General features: G+C 35.8%; 1 protein-coding gene across 3 annotated transcripts in view; it reads right to left on the bottom strand.

Annotated features, from left to right (window-relative positions):
- Nucleotides 1-22143, bottom strand: part of SCN2A (sodium voltage-gated channel alpha subunit 2) — a 162948-nt gene that overhangs the window by 11781 nt on the left and 129024 nt on the right. For all 3 annotated transcript variants that reach the window (XM_069080605.1, XM_069080606.1, XM_069080603.1), the window contains exons 20-25: nt 20587-20760; nt 16965-17087; nt 6410-6691; nt 5714-5767; nt 759-896; nt 279-383 (exon numbers count right to left, since the gene is read on the bottom strand). In XM_069080605.1, coding sequence (XP_068936706.1) covers nt 279-383; nt 759-896; nt 5714-5767; nt 6410-6691; nt 16965-17087; nt 20587-20760 — 876 coding nt within the window. The remainder of the gene's footprint in view (nt 1-278; nt 384-758; nt 897-5713; nt 5768-6409; nt 6692-16964; nt 17088-20586; nt 20761-22143) is intronic.

Below are 22143 nucleotides of genomic sequence, written 5' to 3'. Positions count from 1 at the left end.
CAGCATCTAATGCTTTTATATGTGGAGTAGGTTGTTTTTCTGCAGGGGTAAGAACTTTGAGGGCAGAGACCATGCCTAGCATTCCTTCAATATATAAAGCTGCAGGTACATAGTAGTCACTCCAGAAATGCTTGTTGAATTGATTATTCTAGCTAGCTTCTGACATGAAAAGAGTAAAAGTGTACAGACTATTAGCAATAATGGTATTTTCGGTTTTCTGATTGCTAAAATGTTTGCTAACACAGCTATTACCCTGCTAGGAAAACTATCACTCTTACCGCAGGTCGAGGGATAGGTTTTTGTGGTTTCTTGGAACCTAGTTTTTTCATGGCATTGTAGTATTTCTTCTGTTCTTCTGTCATAAAGATATCTTGACCTCCAAAGTAAAGAAGTGAAAGTAAAACTGGTTACAACCATGTATCTCCACTAGCTACAGTGTCCAGCAAAGTTCATTAATGTTGAGGAACTTGGCTCTTTTCAAAACTTCTTAGAGATAATATCTTTTCCAATTTTGTACCCCTGCTTTTATATATACACAGTTTCACTCAATACATAGAATTATATAATACTGGTTGTCAGGCATATTATATGATAAAAAGCATCATTAAGTGATCTGGTGTTTCAGTTTATCATGACTTATAAAAATTTTCTTTCTTGAATTATATTATTATCCCCCTAGGTCATACCATTTTGGAAAGAGAAAGTATTATACATTCAGGTTAATTTGGGAAACAATGATGGACCTTCAGGATACTTATCTTCTTTTTCTGTTGATTGAAGTTATCTATGATGACACCAATGAAGAGGTTCAGAGTGAAGAATGACCCAAAAATTATAAAGATGACAAAATAAAGATACATGTATAGATTGTCTTCATACTTCGGTTGCCACTCTACCTACAAGACACAAAGAATGAAGACTGTAAGAAAGAAAGATTTCACAGAAACAACATGGAGTTCTTACTTTCTAAGATGTGTCAAAATTTCTGAAAATAAAAAAAGAACCAAGCACCAAACCGATTTTGTAAGACACTAAAATGTAATGTGTTTAGCTAGTGAGTACTGAAATTAATTTTACATAGCCTGACTTGAGAAAGTGCAGAATTTCACAGAAAAAGTCTGACTGCATATAATTCCATTTCAGAAAAATAGCTGTATTGTAGTAACAAACAAGCTGTCCTTCATATATAGAGACGGCAGAAGGACATGTTCTTGGGTGCATTGCTTAGAGTATAACCTGTGGTTAAAGTCAGGTTCAAATCCTACCACAGACACTCACCAGCTATGTGACTGACCCTGGAGAAATCATTCAATCTCTCTTGTCTCATCCATAAAATGAGGGGGTTGGACATGATAACCTCTCAGTTCCCTTTCACACCTATGATACTACAGATTAAACTAACTTGGTCCACCTTTGATTTATCTCATTGGCATAGTGTTCTAATTCAGCTGTGGTAACTAGTCACATCCAACTCAGAAAGAAAGAGAAACTAACTAGGTCTATTTAGATCAGTCATGACTTTGACTTGCTTAGTATGGTGAAACTGACAACTATCTTCATTTTTATTTTATTTTAGTTTTTTTGTAGGGCAATTGAGGTTAAGTGACTTGCCCAGCTAGTAAGTATCAAGTATCTGAGGCCGGATTTGAACTCAGGCCCTCCTGACTCCAGGGCCAATGCTCTATTCACTATACCATGTAGCTGCCCCAGCTATCTCAATTTTTAAAACCCCTCTAAGTTAATAAAATCATAAGACAATAGGATTTGGAGCTGGTAGGGATCCTATAATCATCTAAACCTATTTTCTTCACAAAATTATATACATACACATGCGTGTGTATATATATATATATATATATATATATTCATTTAGCAAAAAAATCTACTTTCTCTTCCTCCTTTACCAATCCCCTCTCTATTGCACTTAAATTGTCTTAACTTGTGGTCTGCAAAATTATTTTTCTAAATATTTTAATAAGTTCATTTCAATGTAATTGGTTCCCTCAGTAATCCAATGTATTTTATTTTATGAATTTAAAAACATCACTTTTATAAGGGGTCAATAAGTTTCACCAGATTGTAAAAGGTTTCCATGACACACACAATAAATGGACCTCTGACAGTCCAACCATCTCATTTGTCAGATAAGAAAACTAAGCCCCAGAAAAAGTGAAGTGGTCACACAGACAGTAAATAATAGAGCTGAAATTTTATTCCATGTCTTCTGACTTTGGTGATCTTTGTTTTTCTTTTTACTATAACATTATGTTAAATTTAAATGACTTTTTAAGTGTTAGATTCTCATAAGATTAAATTCATAACTGGAATGGGAATGTTATCTTTAAAAGAAGTAAGACCTATAGTAAAGAAGCAAGTTTTATGTAATGCTGTTATGTCAGAGAGGCCAGTGATAGTAAACAAAGTGCACTTATGCTTATGTAAAAAGAAAAGCATAATTAAATAGGAAAACACTAAAATTTTCTTTCTGTTAATCACAGGAATAGGAAGCTTTATTGTGAATCCATCACAAAGCGGTACTGCCATCTTCCTGGTAGCAACATATTTCAATTACTGTCAAAATTCTTAAAGGGAATTAAATATAATGGTTTGAAAGTTTTCCTTGCAAATTCAAATAGCAAATAGCACAATCACCACCATACATTAATCAACTGATGGAAGCAAGGGAAATTGGGTTAAATTGAAGTTAAAAGTGTACATCACACACACACACACACACACACACACAAACAGTAGTTGCTCTAAAGCTTTGTTGCCTCTAATTGATCTTTGGAAGTGTAACAATTACTCCAAAAGTATAGAGGTTGAAAAAAAAACTTTATTTCAAGATGTTTCCTAACACAAGAATTATAGAAGTGTATCCTCTAGAGACTGATGTTTTTCTTTAAGGGCCTTCATATTAGCTAAAAAGAGAGTCCAACTATTCATTTTACTACATATATAGGTTGAAGAATCAAGAAGAATAATTCAAATCTGGCCCTACATTTAGATATAGGGCTTTGGCCAAAATATTTGTGCCAACTGGATTCAAAAAGAAATTAACTTAGTCAACTGAATATGAAAAAATCAATTATTTGATTGATTAGCCATGCATCAAAATGATTTTTTAAAATAATTGTCGTAGCCCAGTAGGGAAAGAGGCAAAGACGGTGTTGTATACCTAAAAGATACAGATCAAGATATGATACAAGGGAGTCAAGATAAAAAAAAAATGGTAGGAAAATTGGATAGGTAGAGCATCAATAACAAAACCTGGTATCCAAAGCAAAAAACAAGTCAAAAGCAAAATTAGGTGGGATCTGGGTTCTGGCTTCAAGGGTTTGGTTCCTAGCAAGAATCAAGAGTTCAAGTTGGACACAAGTTTTAAGTGTGACTGTGTGAGACTGACTCATGTCCCTCATTCTTATCCAAATTCACTTCATGTGATGAATCACCATTGTAACCCACATTCACTTCCACACAATCAAAATAGCCAGAGACACACAGAGTTAGCTTCTTGATTTCTCTACCTTTTAAAAAGGTGATAATACATTTTTTGAAGCAGCGTGAGAGTTCATAAGCAAAAAAATATAAGGAACTATAATATTTTTTCTAAAGTTAGATGGGAACAGAATAAGAGAGAATATTTGTTAAAAAGTTAAAAAAATTAGATGCTGTTCTTGGCTAATACTATATATTTTTTACTTACATGATAGAGTTATAAATGCAATATTTAGATTGATAAGAATGTATTTAAACAAAGTAATACTAGTGAAATTATGTCTCATGTGAAGTATAATGAATACTTTATTTTTAATAGTTTTTCATGAAATCCTAATCAAACATTTTAAGTAAAGAAAATTCTGACACATGAAAGAATACATGTGAAAAATTTTTAAGCTTAAGAAAAACACCATATGAATTAAAAGTATAATAAATTTTATTACTTTGAAAATAATAATAGCAAGCATTTATACATATTAATTAATTTGAGATAACCCCCGGGAGGCAGGTACTATTCCCATTTTACAGATTAGGAAATTGAGTCTGACAGAGGGTAAGTAACTTGCCCAGGTTCATACAGTGTAATGGCAAGCAAAGTGGTACTTTGCTTCTTGTTTCAGCTATTTAAGTGTCTTTGAGCCCCTTCTGTGATTATGTCAAGTCTTCTTTGGTAACAGTATACATTGTGTTGTCCTTAATAGGCCTAAGGGAATTTGTAGACCTTCCCTGCCCTTAATAGGGCCTAACATCATCACATGGAGTCCTGGTGGGAAGAACTTGTTGAAAGAGCTGAACAGGAAGGACATAACAGGAAGGAGCAGAGCAAATAAAAGCTTGAGCACGAGCTGTGACTAAGTGGACCTGAGATTGAGAATGCTTGTGATTTTAGCACTCTATAGCACTCTATCTGTTGGTCTGTCAGACAAAAGTCTTGTCTGTTGTTTTTAGACAGAAGTTCTGAAAGATGACTTCACTGCTGATTCAGAAGCCCCAAGAAAGGACTTTACTGTTGTTTACAGAGGTCCTGAAAGGGGACTTTTACTGCCATTTACTGAAGATTTTACTGTTGATTTGTGTTTGACTTCTCAGACAGGAGCTTTGTCTGTTGGTTTGTCTTACTTCATCAGACAGAAAGTGAATTGAGACAACAGTGCCGGCAATGTGTGTGAATACTGTTGTGGTTCTGTTAAGCTTTGTCTTCACAGAAACAGAAACTGTGAAGGGTTTGGAGTGGACTAGTCACCGTGAGCTTCCAAGTGAGCTATGTTTGGAAAGCTGCCTACCTGTAAATCCAGGCAAAAGCTGGGAGCATGGAAGAGGAGCCATGGAGTTTGGAAGTCAGCCTCAAGTTAAGATGAAAGGACCTTTACTTGGGTACTTAGTGCTGACTGATGAGATTATGACTTACTGTGACCTAGGTGGATGACCTTTGTACTTTCCACTTCCCCTTAATGATTGACTGACTTAAGGATGATTACTCCTTTTTTTTTTTTTTTTTGCTTTTTGGAGGGCAATTGGGGTTAAGTGACTTGCCCAAGGTCACACAGCTAGTTTTTGTGTTAAGTGTCTGAAGCCAGATTTGAACTCAGGTTCTCCTGACTCCAGGGCTGGTGCTCTACTCACTGTGCCCTCTAGCCGCCACCCCCTCCTCTCTGCCCCCAGGATTATTCCTTAAGGATGATTAGCTTAAGGATGATTGGAAGCCCGCCTCTACTTAAATACTTGGGTATTTTAAGTTGATTGAGGAGATTGTGACTTACTGAATGATATGATTTGTTTAAGACTATGTAGACACCTTTGTAATAAGTTGTTATATTGTTGTGAATGTTGTGCTTCAGTTTCTTGAATGTTTTGCTTTAGTTTATTGCTGAATAAATAGAGAGCTCACTATACTATGCAATTAGATCCTTTAAGTTATTCACAGCAGCTGTCCTCAGGAGAACTGCTTGTGACTGGCTTTACATACAGCTAGTGAATGTTTAAGACAGGATTCAGATTCAGGTGTTCCTGACACCAAAGCCGGTGTTCTATCTACTGCACCACCTAGATGTTTTTGATTATTTCAAAAAGTATTTCATACATTATTATTTTTCAAAATAAATTTATCCTGTAAATGTGCCTCCATTTTTCTTCCATTTATAGCACCATTCATTTGAAATATAGTGGCATTATATAAATAACCAAATTAAACAATACCTCCAAATACACTTACATTTCGTGAATCAACAGCTGCATACATGATATCCATCCATCCCTTAAATGTAGCCTGGGGTATGGGGAGGAAAATACATTATTTAACTCCACTCTAAAATATTGATATTAGAATAATAAACTAAGCTATTCTATCATGAGATCTTATTAAAATCATCAATATGCTTTTAATCACCATTCTAATAAATATATCATGATTTGCCCTTATAGGTTTTCTTTCCCATTTATAATTTAATCACAATAATATGACCTACAACTAAAATATGTATCATATAAGCAATTATTTCTAACTTTTCACCTTTGCCAATTTCTGCAATAATTGTAGGTATATTGGTCATGCATGCACAGAACATATACATTTCTATACATGTTCACCTACATAGATAAGCAACATATAATTAAAGAGCATAATAGATAAGGCAGGAGGTAAATTGGAATTGGGTTGGCTGTGACTTATTAGCAACCAAGGCAGCGTTGGTCTCCTTTAGTATGGTGGGGCACATCATTTTGAAGCAAACATCCTATACTGAGAACTAGTTCCCTGAATAAAAATTTAATACTGCATTACACAACATTTCCTTAAGGCTCAGTAATTCTTTCCAGAGTCCTATCTATAAAATTTATATAGTAACTTTTTGATTCACTGTTAATTACACTGTATAGGTCACAAAGATTATGAAAGGTCAGGGTTACTTACCACTTGTAACAAAGAAAGATATCCAAGTCCCACATTATCAAAGTTTACTTTCACATTTTTCCATCGGGCAGTTTGATTACTGTCTATAAGGGCCTGGCATTCACTCAAATTGTTGACAACACTTATGTCAAACATCTCTCCAGTGGTGGTGTTAATACAGTGGTAAAACTTGCCAGCAAAAAGATTCACTCCCATGATGCTGAATATTAGCCAAAATATTAGACAAACTAGAAGTACATTCATGATAGAAGGGATTGCGCCCAAAAGAGCATTCACAACCACCTGGTAGAAAGAGGAAAGAAATAAAAAGTTAGACCACCACAAAGGATTTTTTTACTGAGTGTTTTAAGAAGTTTTTGTGAATTGGGGAATAGCAGTGAAATGATAGTGAATATATTTCTCTTATCAGGGAATGCTAAAAGTAAAATGCTAAAAATAAATATTGAAGATAATAATTTTAAAAATTATACAACCATCTCACTCAGAGAATGTAAAATAAATAGGAAACTGGCACTTGTAAGATAATCTTTAGTCTTTGAATATGTTAGGGAACATAAGCAATAAAGTCCAAAATTTTTTTTAAGTCACTGAAGAATGGAACAAATAACAAATGCAAAATACAGTGGAGAGTACACAGACATGTCTGATATATATTTTTTAAAAAGAATACTGAGTACAGCAGACATATTGTAAAAATTCTTGTTATCTGAACCTTATTTCTAATGGTAAGAGGAGTTACAATGCCAGGTGGTGCAGTGGACACAGCACTGGGCAGGGAGTCAGGAAGACTCATCTTCTGACTTCAAATCTGGCCTCAGACATTTGCTAGTTGTATGATCCTGGAAAAGTCACTTAATTCTGTTTGCCTTAGTTTCCTTATTTGAGAAAATGAGCTGGAGAAGGAAATTGCAAAACCACTGCAGTATCTTTGCCAAAAAAAAACCCCAAATGGGATCACAAAGAGTGGGACAAGACTGAAAGGAGTGAACAACAACAACATTGCTACTAGGAGTAATCAGAGTTGGACATAGAGTGAAAAGAGTGCTGGACCCATAGATAAGAAAACTAGGGCAAACAGGGTTAAATGACTTGCCCAGGGTCACAACTAGCTACATAAGGAAAATAATTTGGGTAGCTATGTAGGGGAAGAACTGGAGTGTGGAGAAACCTAAGGCAGGAAAACCAATTGGGAGGCGATTGCAATAGTAAAGGTGAGAGGTGATAAAGGTCTTAATTAAGGTGGTAGCTATGTGAGTAGAAAGAAAGGGTTTAGATACTAAAGATGGGAATATAGACATTGTAAGATCTGGCAAGTGATCATATACGGAAGGTAAGAAAGGGTATAGAATTAAGGATAATGATGAGGTTATGAACATGAGAGCCTGGAAGGATGGTGTTAACAAAAAGAGAGAAGTTGAACTGTCTGCAAAAATCAACCTAGATGCAAAGTTCTATTTCTAAATTCTAATAAGTAAAATTCTATTTCTAATAAGTAGCCTTTTGGCCTTGGTCAAATTAGAAATTTAGAATTAAACAGAAATTTAGAAATAGAGTTCAAGAATTTCCTGTAGTGACTTCATTATGTATTCAATTGAAACTTCTGTCACTATTATTAGTGTTTTTTCAAGGTGTATAACCACAAAGATGTAAATGAAAAGACATACAATAAATTCTCATGCCTCAGGATTCAAGTATCCCCTTTAATCAAATATGCTAATTAAAAGAAAACACCTAGATTATCAGTTTCCAAAGAATTAGAATATAAGATAATTAAACACCCTGACCAAAAAAAAAACTATATTGAACATTCTTAAGGTATTTGGAATAATTTTTATCTGATGATTCAAAAGGCTCTTTAGGATCTTATAAGTGCCTCAAGGTCATCATTATAAACATCAGTCATCACTGATGAACAAACAGGAGGAAGTTAGTAGTTAATAGTCCAGTTGATAGAAGGCTAGGTAACTGAGTACGCACACACAAACACACACACATACACACAAGCACACGCACACATGCACACACACACGCATGCATATACATATACACACACAGTACATATTGTGTGTGTGTGTGTCTTCCAAGGGAACCTATTTTGAAACAAGGTGAGAAAGTGAGACTATGTGTTCATGTCTCCAGTGAACATAAATACTCAACCATGAGATAGTTAAATCCTCTATTTTAATAAACAATTTTGATTCAGTCATAGCCAAAAGAAAATACTCTCTTTCTCAGCTACCACTCCAATTATCCCCCAAAGGCTTTCTCCCTCAGCCTTATTCCTAGGTAGGGATTCCTATACTTATCTGCCCTCTGGAATTCCTGTCCTGTCCTTAAGAAACTTTCATTCATCAAAGTCCTATTCATTTCAGATATTCCCATCTGCATACATGCATGGAAAACTAATTTCCTCCAGAAGACACTGAACCCTTTGGTTATATCTTTGTAAAGCCACACATGAGCAGCTTTCCAGAAGAATGCTACTGTGAACAGCTTTTAAGGTTCTGATTACACAGCATAGTGAACACTCTATTTATTCAATAACATATCAGAGCAAAACATTCACAGAACATCAAGGTACAGCATTCATAATGTTACAACTTACCACAGAAAATCAAAACACAGCATTCACAACAGCTTATCACTGAAATGGCCACATAGTTTTCACCACAGTCACAAAGTTTTGAACAAAGAACAATCATTTAGTAACTCAATCATTCAATCATCCTTCTCTCCCTTTGAGGTTCACACTCATCTGTATGTATCACCCAGACCAGATACTTATTGAATCCCCCACAGGTCATTTTCTTTTCTTTCTTAAGGATTTCCATGCCTTGCTCACATTCCCCCTTCTACTCTATCCCTCCCCCTTTATACTTGGTAGATTTCATTATATATGTTGATGCCTCAAATGCCCTGGCTGCCCAGTTAATCTCAATTCCCATGACCTTTAAGTTCATTCCATCTTAGATATCCAGAGAGATAGCTTATTTTCACCAAATTCATAAATATGCTAGTATACATAGCATAGCATAAATATGCTCCATGATCTTAAATTCTGAAATTCTTTTTTTTCTGACCATAACTTCCTATCCTTCTTTCTTTCCCTCTGCCTTATGTTTACCTCAGTCCCTCTATTCCTAACTTATTCTTTGTCTCATTTCCACCTTTGGTTGTTTCCAAGGTATCACTCCTACTCTGGCCTGACTTTCCTTCCTTGACAGTCTTGACCTACTAACTATTTAGTTCAACTATACATTATCCATAATCCTTGAATTAATTGTTCTAATACTTTTCACGCTGCCACACTCAAGCCATAGGATTTCTCTGCTTTTACTTGGCTGCTGATTGGTGATGAAGCATCCAAATCAGACCTGCTAATCATGAGAGTGTCTCAAGGCTCTGTGCTAAGACCCCTTCTCTTTTCATTCTATAGTATTTCATTTGGTGATCTCTTTAGCTCTCATGGGTTCAATTATCATTTCTATGCAGATGGTTCCCAGATCTATATAGTCTTATTCTCTCTGCTGGGCTATGGTCATACATCTCCAACAGCCTCTTGAACATCTCAAATAAATATATTTCAAACTCAATATGTTCAAAATGGAACCAATATCTTTTCCCCCAAACCCTCTCCTTTTCCCAACTTTCCTGTTTATGTCAAGGAAACTATGATCCTACTAGTCATCCATCATCATTCATAACCTTGGTCATCCTGTATTCTTCACGCTCATTCTTCCAGCACATCCAGGCTGGTAATGAATGACCAATTCTCGTCATTTCTACCTTTATAACATATCTTATTTATGCTCCCTTCTCTTCTTTTTTTTGGGGGGGGGGTCTGGGGGAGGGGTCCAAGGGTTTTATTTCTCCTCCTTCTGTGGTGGTGTACAAAAATGCTGGCAGACAAAGGAAATAAAAGGATTAGGGAAAGTGCCTATGGCACTTTCTCCAGGATAGCGTCTAGATAACTGCTCTCTTGGAAGGAAGGACTCTGGGTGTACGGCAGGGACCCGCAGCCTCAGGCCTTCCTACTGACACTTGACAAACCCTCTGAGATCGTCCAGAAAGTTGATGTACTCCTGGTACTGTAAGGCCATACTGGGCTCCATCAGTTCATCTGCAAACGTGCGGTCCAGCCCTTGCTCTGCCAGGAAGTCCATCAGTTCATACAGCGCCCAGTCCAGAGAATCCGTGTTGAGCACACCTGTAGTTCGTATCTTGTGTCCTTCTAGTCGGATTCGCTGGTGGGTTGAAAGCTAACTTCCCGATGGAGAAGATGCCATTCTCCTCTGAGTCTTCTTCTCCAACCTCGCCCTCGGGAGAGAGGCCGCCCTTCTTGGTGTAGTCCTTCACACCTTTTGCCACCGAGTTCGGGTTGACCTAAGTTCAGGCTCTCACTGCTCTCGGGCTTTCCAGTCCTTGGGTGGCGCGTTGTCAAACGTCGGAGGGATACTGTTGTCAGTACTATCCTTTTGCCAGCTCATCCCCAGACTGACTCGTGCTCTGTCCCTCGCACACCCAATTCCCAATCCCCGGACATCTCGGGGAGGGATTTGTGGTTCTGGATTTTCCTCTCCTCTTTAATTTCATCTGTCAGGAATTCAGCAAAGGTCTTGGGCCCCTTGGTGTGGAGCCTCCGGCATGTACACGAGCAAAGGCTGGGTGCTCCAGAAGGCGGCTGCAGGAGGCAGGGCCGAGGACCTGACCCACCATTGATGGCTCCTCCCAGGAGGCCCCTGAAGGCTAAAGTGTGGGTGGTGGCGACCAGGGCAGGACGCAGGGTGCAGCAGCAGCAGGGCCATGACCGAGACACACGGAGGCGCGTGGGAACTGACGATGACCAGAAACCACCCCCTAATGTTCATTCCTATAACCATAAATCTAGCCCAGACCTTCATCTCTTACTTGGACTACTTGAAAATAGCCTTCGGGTTGATCTCCTTGCCTCACACCCCTGCCTATTCTAATCATCCACTTAGCTGCAACGTATATATTTTTTAAAGTATAGATCTGACTATATTATCCCTCTGCTCACTGAATTCCAGTGAACCCCTATTTTCTCCAAGATCAAATATAAAGTCCTCCGTATTGCATTTAAAGTTCTTCATTGCTTTGATTCTTTGTACCAGAGTCTGGTCACTCTGTGACCCAGTTACACTGGCCTACTTGCAGTTCCTTGAACAATCCTCCCTTTCCCACCTCCATGCATTTGTACTGGCTGTCCCTCAGGTCTGCAGAGCTCTGCCCCCTCACTTCTGTTTAATATCCTTGTCTTCCTTCAAGACTCAGCTCAAACCCCATCTTCTGCAGGAGGTATTTTCAGGTTCCCCCAGATGCTAATGCCTTATCTCTTCAGATTTCTTTAATTCACAAAGTATATACCTTGTTATTACCCAGTTATTTATGTGTTGCCTCCCTATGTTCTTTGAGGGTGGAGGCTGCTTTTTGTCTTTTTTAGTATCCCTAATGCTTATTAGCATGGAGCCTAGCAGAGTTGGTTCAATCAATGCTTGTTGACTACCTGACTCTCTTGTTCCAGTTTCTGAGGAAAAAGTGGATCTTCTCTTTGCCAAATCACCCATTTTCATGATGCCTAATTTACATCCCCTCTCATTTCCTCTTGGAATTTACCTCTTCAGTCATTGTTTTTCCTTCTCATCTTCAAGTTCTTTCCTACTGGTTCCTCTTTGTTTCCTAGACATGCTCAAGTCTCTCCATTCTTAAATCTTGACTTTATTCTGTCATACCATAAAGCTATTGTCTGATATCTCTCCTCCTTTTTATAGTCTAAATCCTTTAAAAAGCTGTCTACATTCATTGGCATTCACTTCCTCCCCTCCCAACCACTTCTCAGTTTCATTCAATCTCACTACTAGAATGAAACTGATTTCCAAGTTTACCAGTGAAATCTTAACAAACCCAAAAACATTTTCTCATTTTCCTTTTGGGATCTTCATCCATTTTCTCCCTTACCATGGGTATATTCCAAGGCTCTATTCTGGGCTACCATATTTATTCATATTCTCTGTCTCTGTCTCTCTCCCCTTGTTTTAGTAATCTCTACAGTTCCTAAAGGGTTCAATTTTTATCCCTATGTGAGAATTCTCAGATCATACATATTCAGCCCTAGTCTCTTTTCTGAATTCTAATTCTGCCTATAAATTTCTTGCTGACTTTTTCCAAAGTTTCATATGTTTCTCAAATCCTTTATGTTCAAAACTCATCATCTTTTCCTTAAACCTTTCTCTCTTTTCAAACTTCACTATTTGAATTGAGGACAGCATCATCCTTCCACTCACTCAGAGTCTGCAGTTTTGGAGGCATCTTACATTCTTTCCTTTCCTTGAACTAATCATTTCCTAAGTCTTATTGATTCTATCATCACAACATTTCTTATTTATTTCCTTCTTTCCATTCACACGTTTCTCATCCTTTCTTGCCTGAGCAATAGCCTCTAATTGGTTTCCCTACTTCTAATCTCCATACAACTACCAACATAATCTTTCTAAAGCACAAATCTGGCTATGTCACTTAGCTGCTCAAACATCTCAAGTTATCTCTCTCTTTTTTTTTTTTGGAAGGGTAATTGGGGTTAAGTGACTTGCCCAAGGTCACATGGCAAGTAAGTGTTAAGTGTCTGAGGCCGGATTTAAACTCGGGTCCTCCTGACTCCAGAGCCAGTCTATTCACTGGCCACCTAGCCACCCCTCAAGTTATCTCTAAGATAAAATACAAATGCCTCAGCCTGCCATTTACATGCTTTAAAAATCTGGCTCCCACTCACCTTTCCAGACTTATTTCACATTATTCCCTTACAACCCATTCTATGACCCAGCCAAATAACCTACTTGTTCTCTGAACTCAATATTTGTTCTCTTACTTATAGAAACAAAGATTTAGAGCTAGAATGGTTCTTAGGAGTTCATCAAGTCCAACCTCCTCATTTTATAGATGAGAGCACTGAAGGACAGAGAAGTGTAGTAGAATTAGTAAAGTGTAGTAGAATTAGTAAAGGTCCCATAGGTACTAAGTGTGTTAGTCAGGATCTGAACCCAAGTCTTCCTCACTCCAAATCCAGAGCCCTATACATTACATTATACTTCCTTTTACTTCACTCTCTTTGCACAAGTGATCTCCCATGTTTGGGATGCTCTCCTTCCTTGCTTCTTAGAATCCTTAGCTCCCTGAAAAGCAGGGACTGTTTTCCAGTTTTTGTCTTTGTATTCAGTTTCCAATGCCTAGCACAGTGCCTCACACATAGGAGGTACTTAATAAATGCTTGTTGTATTGAATTTAATTTATTTCTGGGTAACTATATTTTCCAGCTAGAAAAGTCAAATTATTATACAAAAGTGGTATAAGCTAGAAAAAAGCACTGGTGTTGGGATAGGAGATCTTTTTTTGGGTCCCAGAATTGTTATCCAAATTTCTCTACCTATAAAATGAAGAAAATAGTTATCCTTTAATCTCTCACTGATATAATTTAGAGGAGAAAACATGTTTTGAACTCTTCAGAAGCAAAAATAGTTAATATTCAACTCCTTCAATAAAGATGGTAAAATGAAAATATTTCTAGAAATCCTAAAATGAAGAACATTAGATAGGTTGCAAAAGAAAGAAAAAAAAACTTGAAGATGAAAATGATTAAAAGCATGACAAAATAATGGAATAAGAATTTCAAATAGTCCAGGAACCATAAGAAAATGGTTTATTTAATAATTACTTTTTGGGCATTTAAGAGTGAATAAAAAAACATATATATTTTTAAAAGCCCTAAGAAACACCAGACTAAATTTTTTCATTGTTCCAAATTCTCTTCTAACTTTAGTTAATATATATGAATTTTTTAAGTGAACATCTTTTCTCTAGAGAAGAGATAATATATTCATGATTTCATTTTTCATTTGCATAGAAAAGCATGTACCTTACTAGTAATTTGCTGAAATGTATATTAGAAAAAGAGTTGCAGCTTCAGTGATATTTTTTGGACTACTTCATTAGTCATGTTTCTACCACATATAACTAGGCTTAAAAATTTTCTCAAATATGTTCTCAAATAGCATGGAAAGCATTATTTTCTAAATGTTCCATTTGTGAATTGTCACTGCAAGGGTGATAGTATCAGCATGTTGTCGGAGGTATGAGCATCTGGCTTCAAGGTTTTGCCTCAGAGGACTGAAAATGTCAGGGCAAATTCTTCACAGTTCCTTTATATCTTGTTTCTTGTGTAAGGCTCCATGTCCAATGTCTGACCTACTTTTTATCCATTTCAGTCTAAGCCCTAAAGCTAAAGAAACAGTTTCTGACATGAATCCCTTGGGAGGGTGGGGGTGGGGAGGACTCTCCAAACATCAGAAATGGAGCAGTGAGGATGCTGTGAAGAAATATCTGGCAGTTTTAAATTACACCAACTGGGATTTCCTGCACATTTATAAATGAAATGAACACCCCTGATCTGAGTCCTGGTTCACCTCCTTCACGACATGATGGAGAATTCCCACAGAGCTGGGCACATTAGAAACCTATCTAATGGATTCACATCAGCTGAATTCTAAATTCTTACAAATTTATTGTCTTGTTCACATTAACTAAATCTATTTTCTTTTCCAAAGGCACATAAAATAAATAGACTACATGGTTTCTAAGGTCCCTTTCTGTCTCAAAGATGCATGAGTCTAGAAATTCTATAATTTCGTAAATGTTATTGAAAGGAGAATAAAAGCAACTACTGAGCAGCATACAGAGAAAGGGAAAGCAAAAAAAAAGTCTAAGTTGAAAATTCTGGGAACCCAATGGAAAGGAAGAAGCAAAATATCTACTGGATGATGAATAAAGGGTGTGTAGGATATGCATGTATATGTATATCTGTATGTATACAGATGTGTGTAAAATATATGATTTTATATGTGTGTACATAAACACACATAAAAATTTTGACTTAAGTGACTGCAGGATGGTGATGGTGACTTAGGTAACTGCTTGTTAAGTACCCCTAAATTCAGTTTAGCTCTGACATTACCAATTTTTTGAATAAATGGAGGTCATTTAAATCTTTTCAACTGTAGTCATTCTTTTATTGTACATTCCTTCATCTCTCATCTACTCAGTCTGTATTTTGCTAACTTGAATATGTTTACACATTGCTTTGTAAAGTACTCTTAAGTAATTTTCTTCCATGTGAGTCTGTCTTGACAACTAGATGATCATTAGAAGATGTGTTAGAAGACTACAGATCAGGAGACCTGGGTTTTATCATCCTGCTGCTAAATGTATTATTGAGTGACCTGGGCAAATTGTTTAACTTCACTCTGTCTCCATTTTCTCATCTATTAAAAGAAAATAATAGTAAAGACATTCTAGTAAACAATTTGGAAAAATGCCTACAATGTTACTAAACTGTGCACACTTATTGACTCCACAATAACACTACTAGCCCTATATCCTAAAGAGATTAAAGAAAGAAGAAAAGATACATATGTACACATATATGCATATATTCTATATACATATTGTATATATAATTGTTATATATTGTTATATATTATTATATATGTAAATATTTTAGAGCAGCTCTTTTTTTTTTGAGTAGCAAAGAACTGGAAACCAAGGAAAGGGATGAGTTTTGGGGAGTGGGCAAATATAGTATATGAACATAATGGAATGCTATTGTACTATAAGAAATTGTAAAAGAGACGCTTTCAGAGAAATCTGAGAAGATCTGTATGAAGTAACTTAGAGTGAAGTAAGCAGAACCGGAAGAACAATTTGTACAATAACAACTACATTTAAAAAATGAACAGTTTTGACCTGATCCACATAATGATCTGTCATGACTCCAGAGGACCAGTGATGAAGAACGCTACATACAAGTTGCTGATTAAGTAAACACACAGAACGAAACATATTTTTGGACGTGGCCAATATGAGGATTCTCTTTTGCTTAACTATATGTATTTGTAATGAGGGTTTTGTTTTTCTTTCCCTTTTTGATGGGGGAGATAGGGAGAAGAAAAAGTAAATATCTGGTCACTAAAAAAAAATTAAATTATAAAAAGGGAGTAATAAAACTTTCTTTATTTACTTTAAACAATTAGAGTCAAAGCTCATAGAGGTTTAGTGGTAGAAGGAATCTTAGACCACTGAGTTCAACCCACTCAGTTGAGAGATGAGGCATCTGAGGGTGTGAAGCCACACGCCTAAAGTAACATAGCAAGTCAGTGGGCGGGACCAGAATTAGGCATCCTAACTCCCTAATTCCAGTGCTCATTATTTTACACCACATATGGAAAGGTTCTCTATGAAAGTGTTTTTAAAAACATAAAACATTCTGCAAATGCATGGTGTGCTCCTTGAAGGCAGTATATAACCTTGCCTCGTAGAGCAGGCATTTAATATGTATGACTTACTTACTAGGTAAATATACCACCCTGCCCCCCAGCCCCACAGGAAGGAAATTTCATAATTCTTCATGGATTTGACATTTTTAAGCTGCCAGCTTTCTTTCTTTCTACTGTGTGAACTCTTTCAGAAGGTTAAAGAAGTGTGGTCTTACCCTCATCCCTTCAAACCGAGATAAGGCTCTTAAGGGCCTCAAAGCTCTTAGTGTCCGAAGAGATTTGATGGCACCAAGTTCTGAGTAGCCCAAGGCATTTGCAGTTAAGCTAACCAAAGAGACCTATATGAAAAGAAGGAAAGGATATTCATTAATATTAGGGAGTCTTTATATAAAATAAACTTAGTCTGTGACATAAATATACTAGAAAGGAAAAGCCATAATAGGTCATTTTTCTTCAAAAAACATTTTAGAAGGAATTTTTTTTTAGGTTTAAAAAAAGGAGAGCATCATAGGGCAGATTCCTACTCTACTCTCGTGGGAGTGACAAATACTTTATCATTTTACAAATTCTTTCGATGATTAGAGTAATTTTTTAAAAAAGAAAAAAAAATCAAGCTAAGCAGAAAAGTAATTTAAAGAAACCAAAAGTTAATATGAAACACAGATACCCTGATATAACTGCTTCATTTGTCTTAGGTTTTCATTATGAAGTCCAGGTAGCTAAACAGAGTTAATTGATTAGATCAGAAAGAAAAGGATAAAAAAAATCAAGGAATTGATTTAAATCAATGAAAGATTTTGTTGCTCTTTAGTCATTTTTCAATGACCCCTTCTGGGGTTTTCTTGACAAAAATACTGGAGCAGTTTGCATTTCCTTCTCCAACTAATTTTACAGATGAAGAAATAGGCAAACAAGGTTAAGTGACTTGCCCAGGGTCACATAGCTAAGAAGTATATGAGGCTAGATTTAAACTCAGGTCTTCTTGACTCCAGGCCCAGCATTCTATCCACTGTGCTACCTAGCTGCCCAATCAAAGATTTATAAATTGGGTGGCTAGGTGGCTCAGTGAATAGAGCACTGGCCCTAGAGTCAGGAGGTCCTGAGTTCAAATCCAGTCTCAGACACTTAACACAAAAACTAGCCATGTGACCTTGGGCAAGTCACTTAACCCCGACTGCCTTCCAAAAGGCAAAAAAAAAAAAAAAAGATTTGTAAATCAACAGTTTCCTTAGTCATTCTTACAGATGACTAATTTTAAAATTGACAAAATTTCTCCATCAGTTAAAAAGAGACAATTTATTACTGCTAACCACAAGAGTCACCAATCTACTTTGAAAATACATAATAAATTAATGACACACAGGTAAAGAAAAGCCTTTATTTTATCCCAAAATTCATTTCTACCACAAAAAAAGGGGAAACAAGTTAGAGAATGGGAACAGAATTTTCAAAACTACATCATTGTTTCATAAGAAACCTATTTAATTTAAAAGTATTTAAATTATTTATCATATAGATGAATGGTTAAGAGGGCAAAACTCACTACTTCAAGCAAATTATGTCATCTAAATTAGTGATTGCATATGTTTATCTGTTGGGAAATTTCTCATCCTGGGGTCCTTGAGACCCAGGGAAGAATCTCATCCATCAACAGGTAGACAAGACTAGAGGTCAAATAAAGTGAGTGTCCTAAGTGAAAGGAAGATTATTTATTATCCTGCTAAGAAAGAATGCCTGAAGGAACTTCAGACTTGGATGTCCTAGAATAGACATCTATCTTATATAGCTTTTCAGGTCCATTTAGGTGCACTGTCAATCAGAAGCATTCTGCAGCATTTGAATGGACCAATGGGATGTCCTCTGTTCTGATAAAGATATTGGTCTGGAAAGTTTCTATTTGATTGTATCATTTGTGGGGTTATATGCAGCTAAAGAAGGCTATGTGCAGTAGGATTTTGTATATTCAGCAGGTTTTGTAACTCAAGCTATAGCAGAATAGCGAACAATTCAGTAAGTTTTAGTGCATTTAGTCTATAGCACAATTGGGATGTGGGTGTGGTAATTAAGTCAAACAGCACATTTCAATAATGTTATTTTCTCTCCATATATCTGTTGATGATATAGGATGATATATATGCATATATATGTATATGTACATTTATTATATGTATGTGTGTGTGTGTATTTGGGAGATTTTTGGTGACTAAATAATTTCTCCAAGAATCCACAGGTTACAAACAGAATTTAAACCCAGTTGTTTTTTTTTTTTTACACAAACTTCATTGTCTATACCATAATACTTTGCTTTAAAAGAAAATGCAACTTTATTTTCCAGGCAAATAGTAATTTAAATTTGGCCAACAAAATGGTGGGCTTCAATGAATAGAGAAGAATTATCTGACTTAGCATATGTCAATTATTGTTTGAGGTAAAAGTCATCACTTGCTACTTTAAAGTACTACTTGAAGGTGCTTGAAAAGTTTGTGCTATGAAGTAGTTTAAACAGTCTCACTAAACCCTTCTTTCTACCACCTAATTGCCCTCCAAGTTCTTTCTTCAGATATATATCAAAAGGAAGCCTTATCTGAAGAACTGCAATTTCTGAACTTGTGCAGTTCAAGTGCCTGACATTGTGTATCCAAAGGATCAAGACCAGCAGTGATTCTCAGTTGTGGAGAGCCTAACAAAACAAACAGGCTCAAGCCAAACTTTGAAAGATCCTTAAATTTAATGACTCAGATCTAAAGAGAATTTTCTAACAATGAGGCTTAAGTACTTTAATGAAGTTGAGAAATTCCCTTATTTAGGGCAAAATCAAAGGTTAATGAGGCTAGCATAAAGTAGCTGACTTTGGGAATCAATAAATTGCTTATGTGACTAGTGTTAAAATGCTAACTCAGGGATTTGTTTATTGGATGCTTCTATCTCTAGTTCTCAAACTAAGTAGGATAGAAAGAATTGGGAATAAGGGCAACTTGAATCCAAAGATATAATATTAATGTGTATATATATATAATATATAATATTTACCAATTTAAATTAATTAGATATTATATAATTTATGTTATTATGTTATTTATTATATTCATTGTTATTCAGAAACCAATGGCACAACTAAAATAAAAAGCAATATAAAACTAAAATCATAACACTCTTCTTCCAAATTAAATTTAAGTAAAAGAAAAATATGCCCATTGCTCCAAAATACATAGAAAAATTATAAACCCAAAATCTAAATCATGTATGAATCCAAACTTCAGATAACTACTTAATCAGTTATTGAGTTAAATTAGTTATCTAACTTCATTATCTTAACTATATCTTATATAAGACAAATAACTATATTTTAACTATAACAAGTTAGATATCTAACTTAAAAGTTATTTAACTTAACAAGAGAAATAGTATTGTCAACAGGATATAAAAGATACTTCTCTATTAATTAATAGAACTAGGTAGTAGATATAAATAAAGGGGAATTAATGTGCTGTACATAATCAAACAGTAATATCACACATTGTGAAATCAACCTAGCCTCTGATGTTTCTTTTTTTCTGGAAAAGAAGACACAGTAGTATTGTATTAGCTACAAAAGGCCTTAATAATTCTTAATGAAATTTTCATATTCAGGCACCATATGTAGGCTTAGCTCCTTTCTTCATGGATAAACTAGAGATATGACAGGTTAACATATGAAGGAATTTTGAATGAAATCTTTGCATTTATTTCAGATAATCTACATTACCGTTTCTCTCCACTATAACTGTTGAAAGGGTGATTGATATTTTATGAAAAATATGCAAATAGTTGCAAAATAAGAAATTGTAGAATACTTACATCAACAATAAGAAAGTCCAGCCAGCACCATGCATTAGTGAAATACATTTGGAAACCATATGCAACCCACTTCAGAAGCATTTCCAGAATGAAAATGTATGTGAAAACCTTGTCAGCATATTCCAACATTGTCTTAATTGTTTTTCGTTGTTCAATATATATGTCTTCAAAGGCCTACAAAAGAAAGTTTTCTATTAATTGTTCATTGACATGAATAGTTTTGGATTAAATTCCTCAGTTCTGGAGAAAAATATGTAAATGTATTCTTTTGGGTAGTTAAATCATAATATCTCCAGGAGCCTTAGGCTAGAGGGTTTGGTATTTTTCCACAACTGAGTCTCACGGTATAGTTATTTTCCCATAAAAGCAGTTAAACCATTTTGACTAAATTGATGGAGTAGTTAAGTACTATGTTATGGTTGGCTGGTTTCCTCATTCAGTTAGGTTGCTGTCTCGAAGCTTTTCCTTCTTCAGGATCTGTAAGTGAAGCTTCATCTCATACCACTGATCTGGAAGTTATTTCACTAATATAAGGCTGCCCCCAAAGACTACAGAGCATATAAACTGTGGGACACCAAAATAGAACCTCCTACTCTCCAACGGACATGAACAAGCTAAACCAGGGCTGAACTAATGGCTGAAGATCATGACCCTGAATAGGGTGCGCAAAACTTACACAAGGGATGATGAACATGGATGGTGAGTAAAATGCAAGGTCTTCAATGGTAGGGACTTTCCATTGTTGTCATAATGGCTTGTGTATAAGAGTTGTTTAACAAATATTTTTTAAATTAAATTGATTTTAGGATTCCAGAGACTCAGTATATTTTAACAGAAAGGAAGTGACTAGTTATTGATACTGGAATTATTACCGGATCACCTCTGTGTAAACCACCAACTGTTATAGCAAAGATCAAAATCAATATCAAACTAAAATAATGAATAAAACTTTGAAGAAAAAGCGCTGGCCCCAGAGTCAGGAGGACCTGGGTTCAGATCTGGCCTCAGACACTTAACACACACACACACACACACACACACACACACACACACACACAAACTAGCCATGTAACCTTGGGCAAGTTATTTAACCCCAATTGCCCTCCAAAAGGCAAAAACAAACAAACAAACAAAAAAAAACAAAAAACTTTGAAGAAAAGATGGCATACACGAGGAAGTTCTAATCAAATCTATTTGAACAATCTATGGACACTAAAAAACGGGAAATAGATAAACGAATAGACACAAAATATTAACATTGCCTAAGGAAGTTTAACCAATATAAACTGATCACCATTACAAGGAAATTTAAAACAAAAACAAAAACCTAGAAGCTGACTCAGCCACAGAATTTTCTTGTCAAGTAAAGAGATATACTAGCCAAAGACAACATCGATTTTGTTCATAAGCAGTTCGAAGATCTTATGAAAATGGTAGTTTATTAGCAGTATTGCTTCATAAAATAGGGACAATAGAAGAAAGGAAAAAAGAAATCTGCAGAGAGCCTAGTGACAGAGAGAGAGAGAGAGAGAGAGAGAGAGAGAGAGAGAGAGAGAG

The sequence above is a fragment of the Petaurus breviceps genome, unplaced genomic scaffold, assembly GCF_028583685.1.
Source record: "Petaurus breviceps papuanus isolate PSGF00001 unplaced genomic scaffold, PetGlider_PUasm1.0 91133, whole genome shotgun sequence".
Taxonomy (NCBI): domain Eukaryota; kingdom Metazoa; phylum Chordata; class Mammalia; order Diprotodontia; family Petauridae; genus Petaurus; species Petaurus breviceps.
The sequence above is the reverse complement of the archived record's forward strand: the minus strand, read 5'-3'. Positions and strand labels throughout refer to the sequence as shown.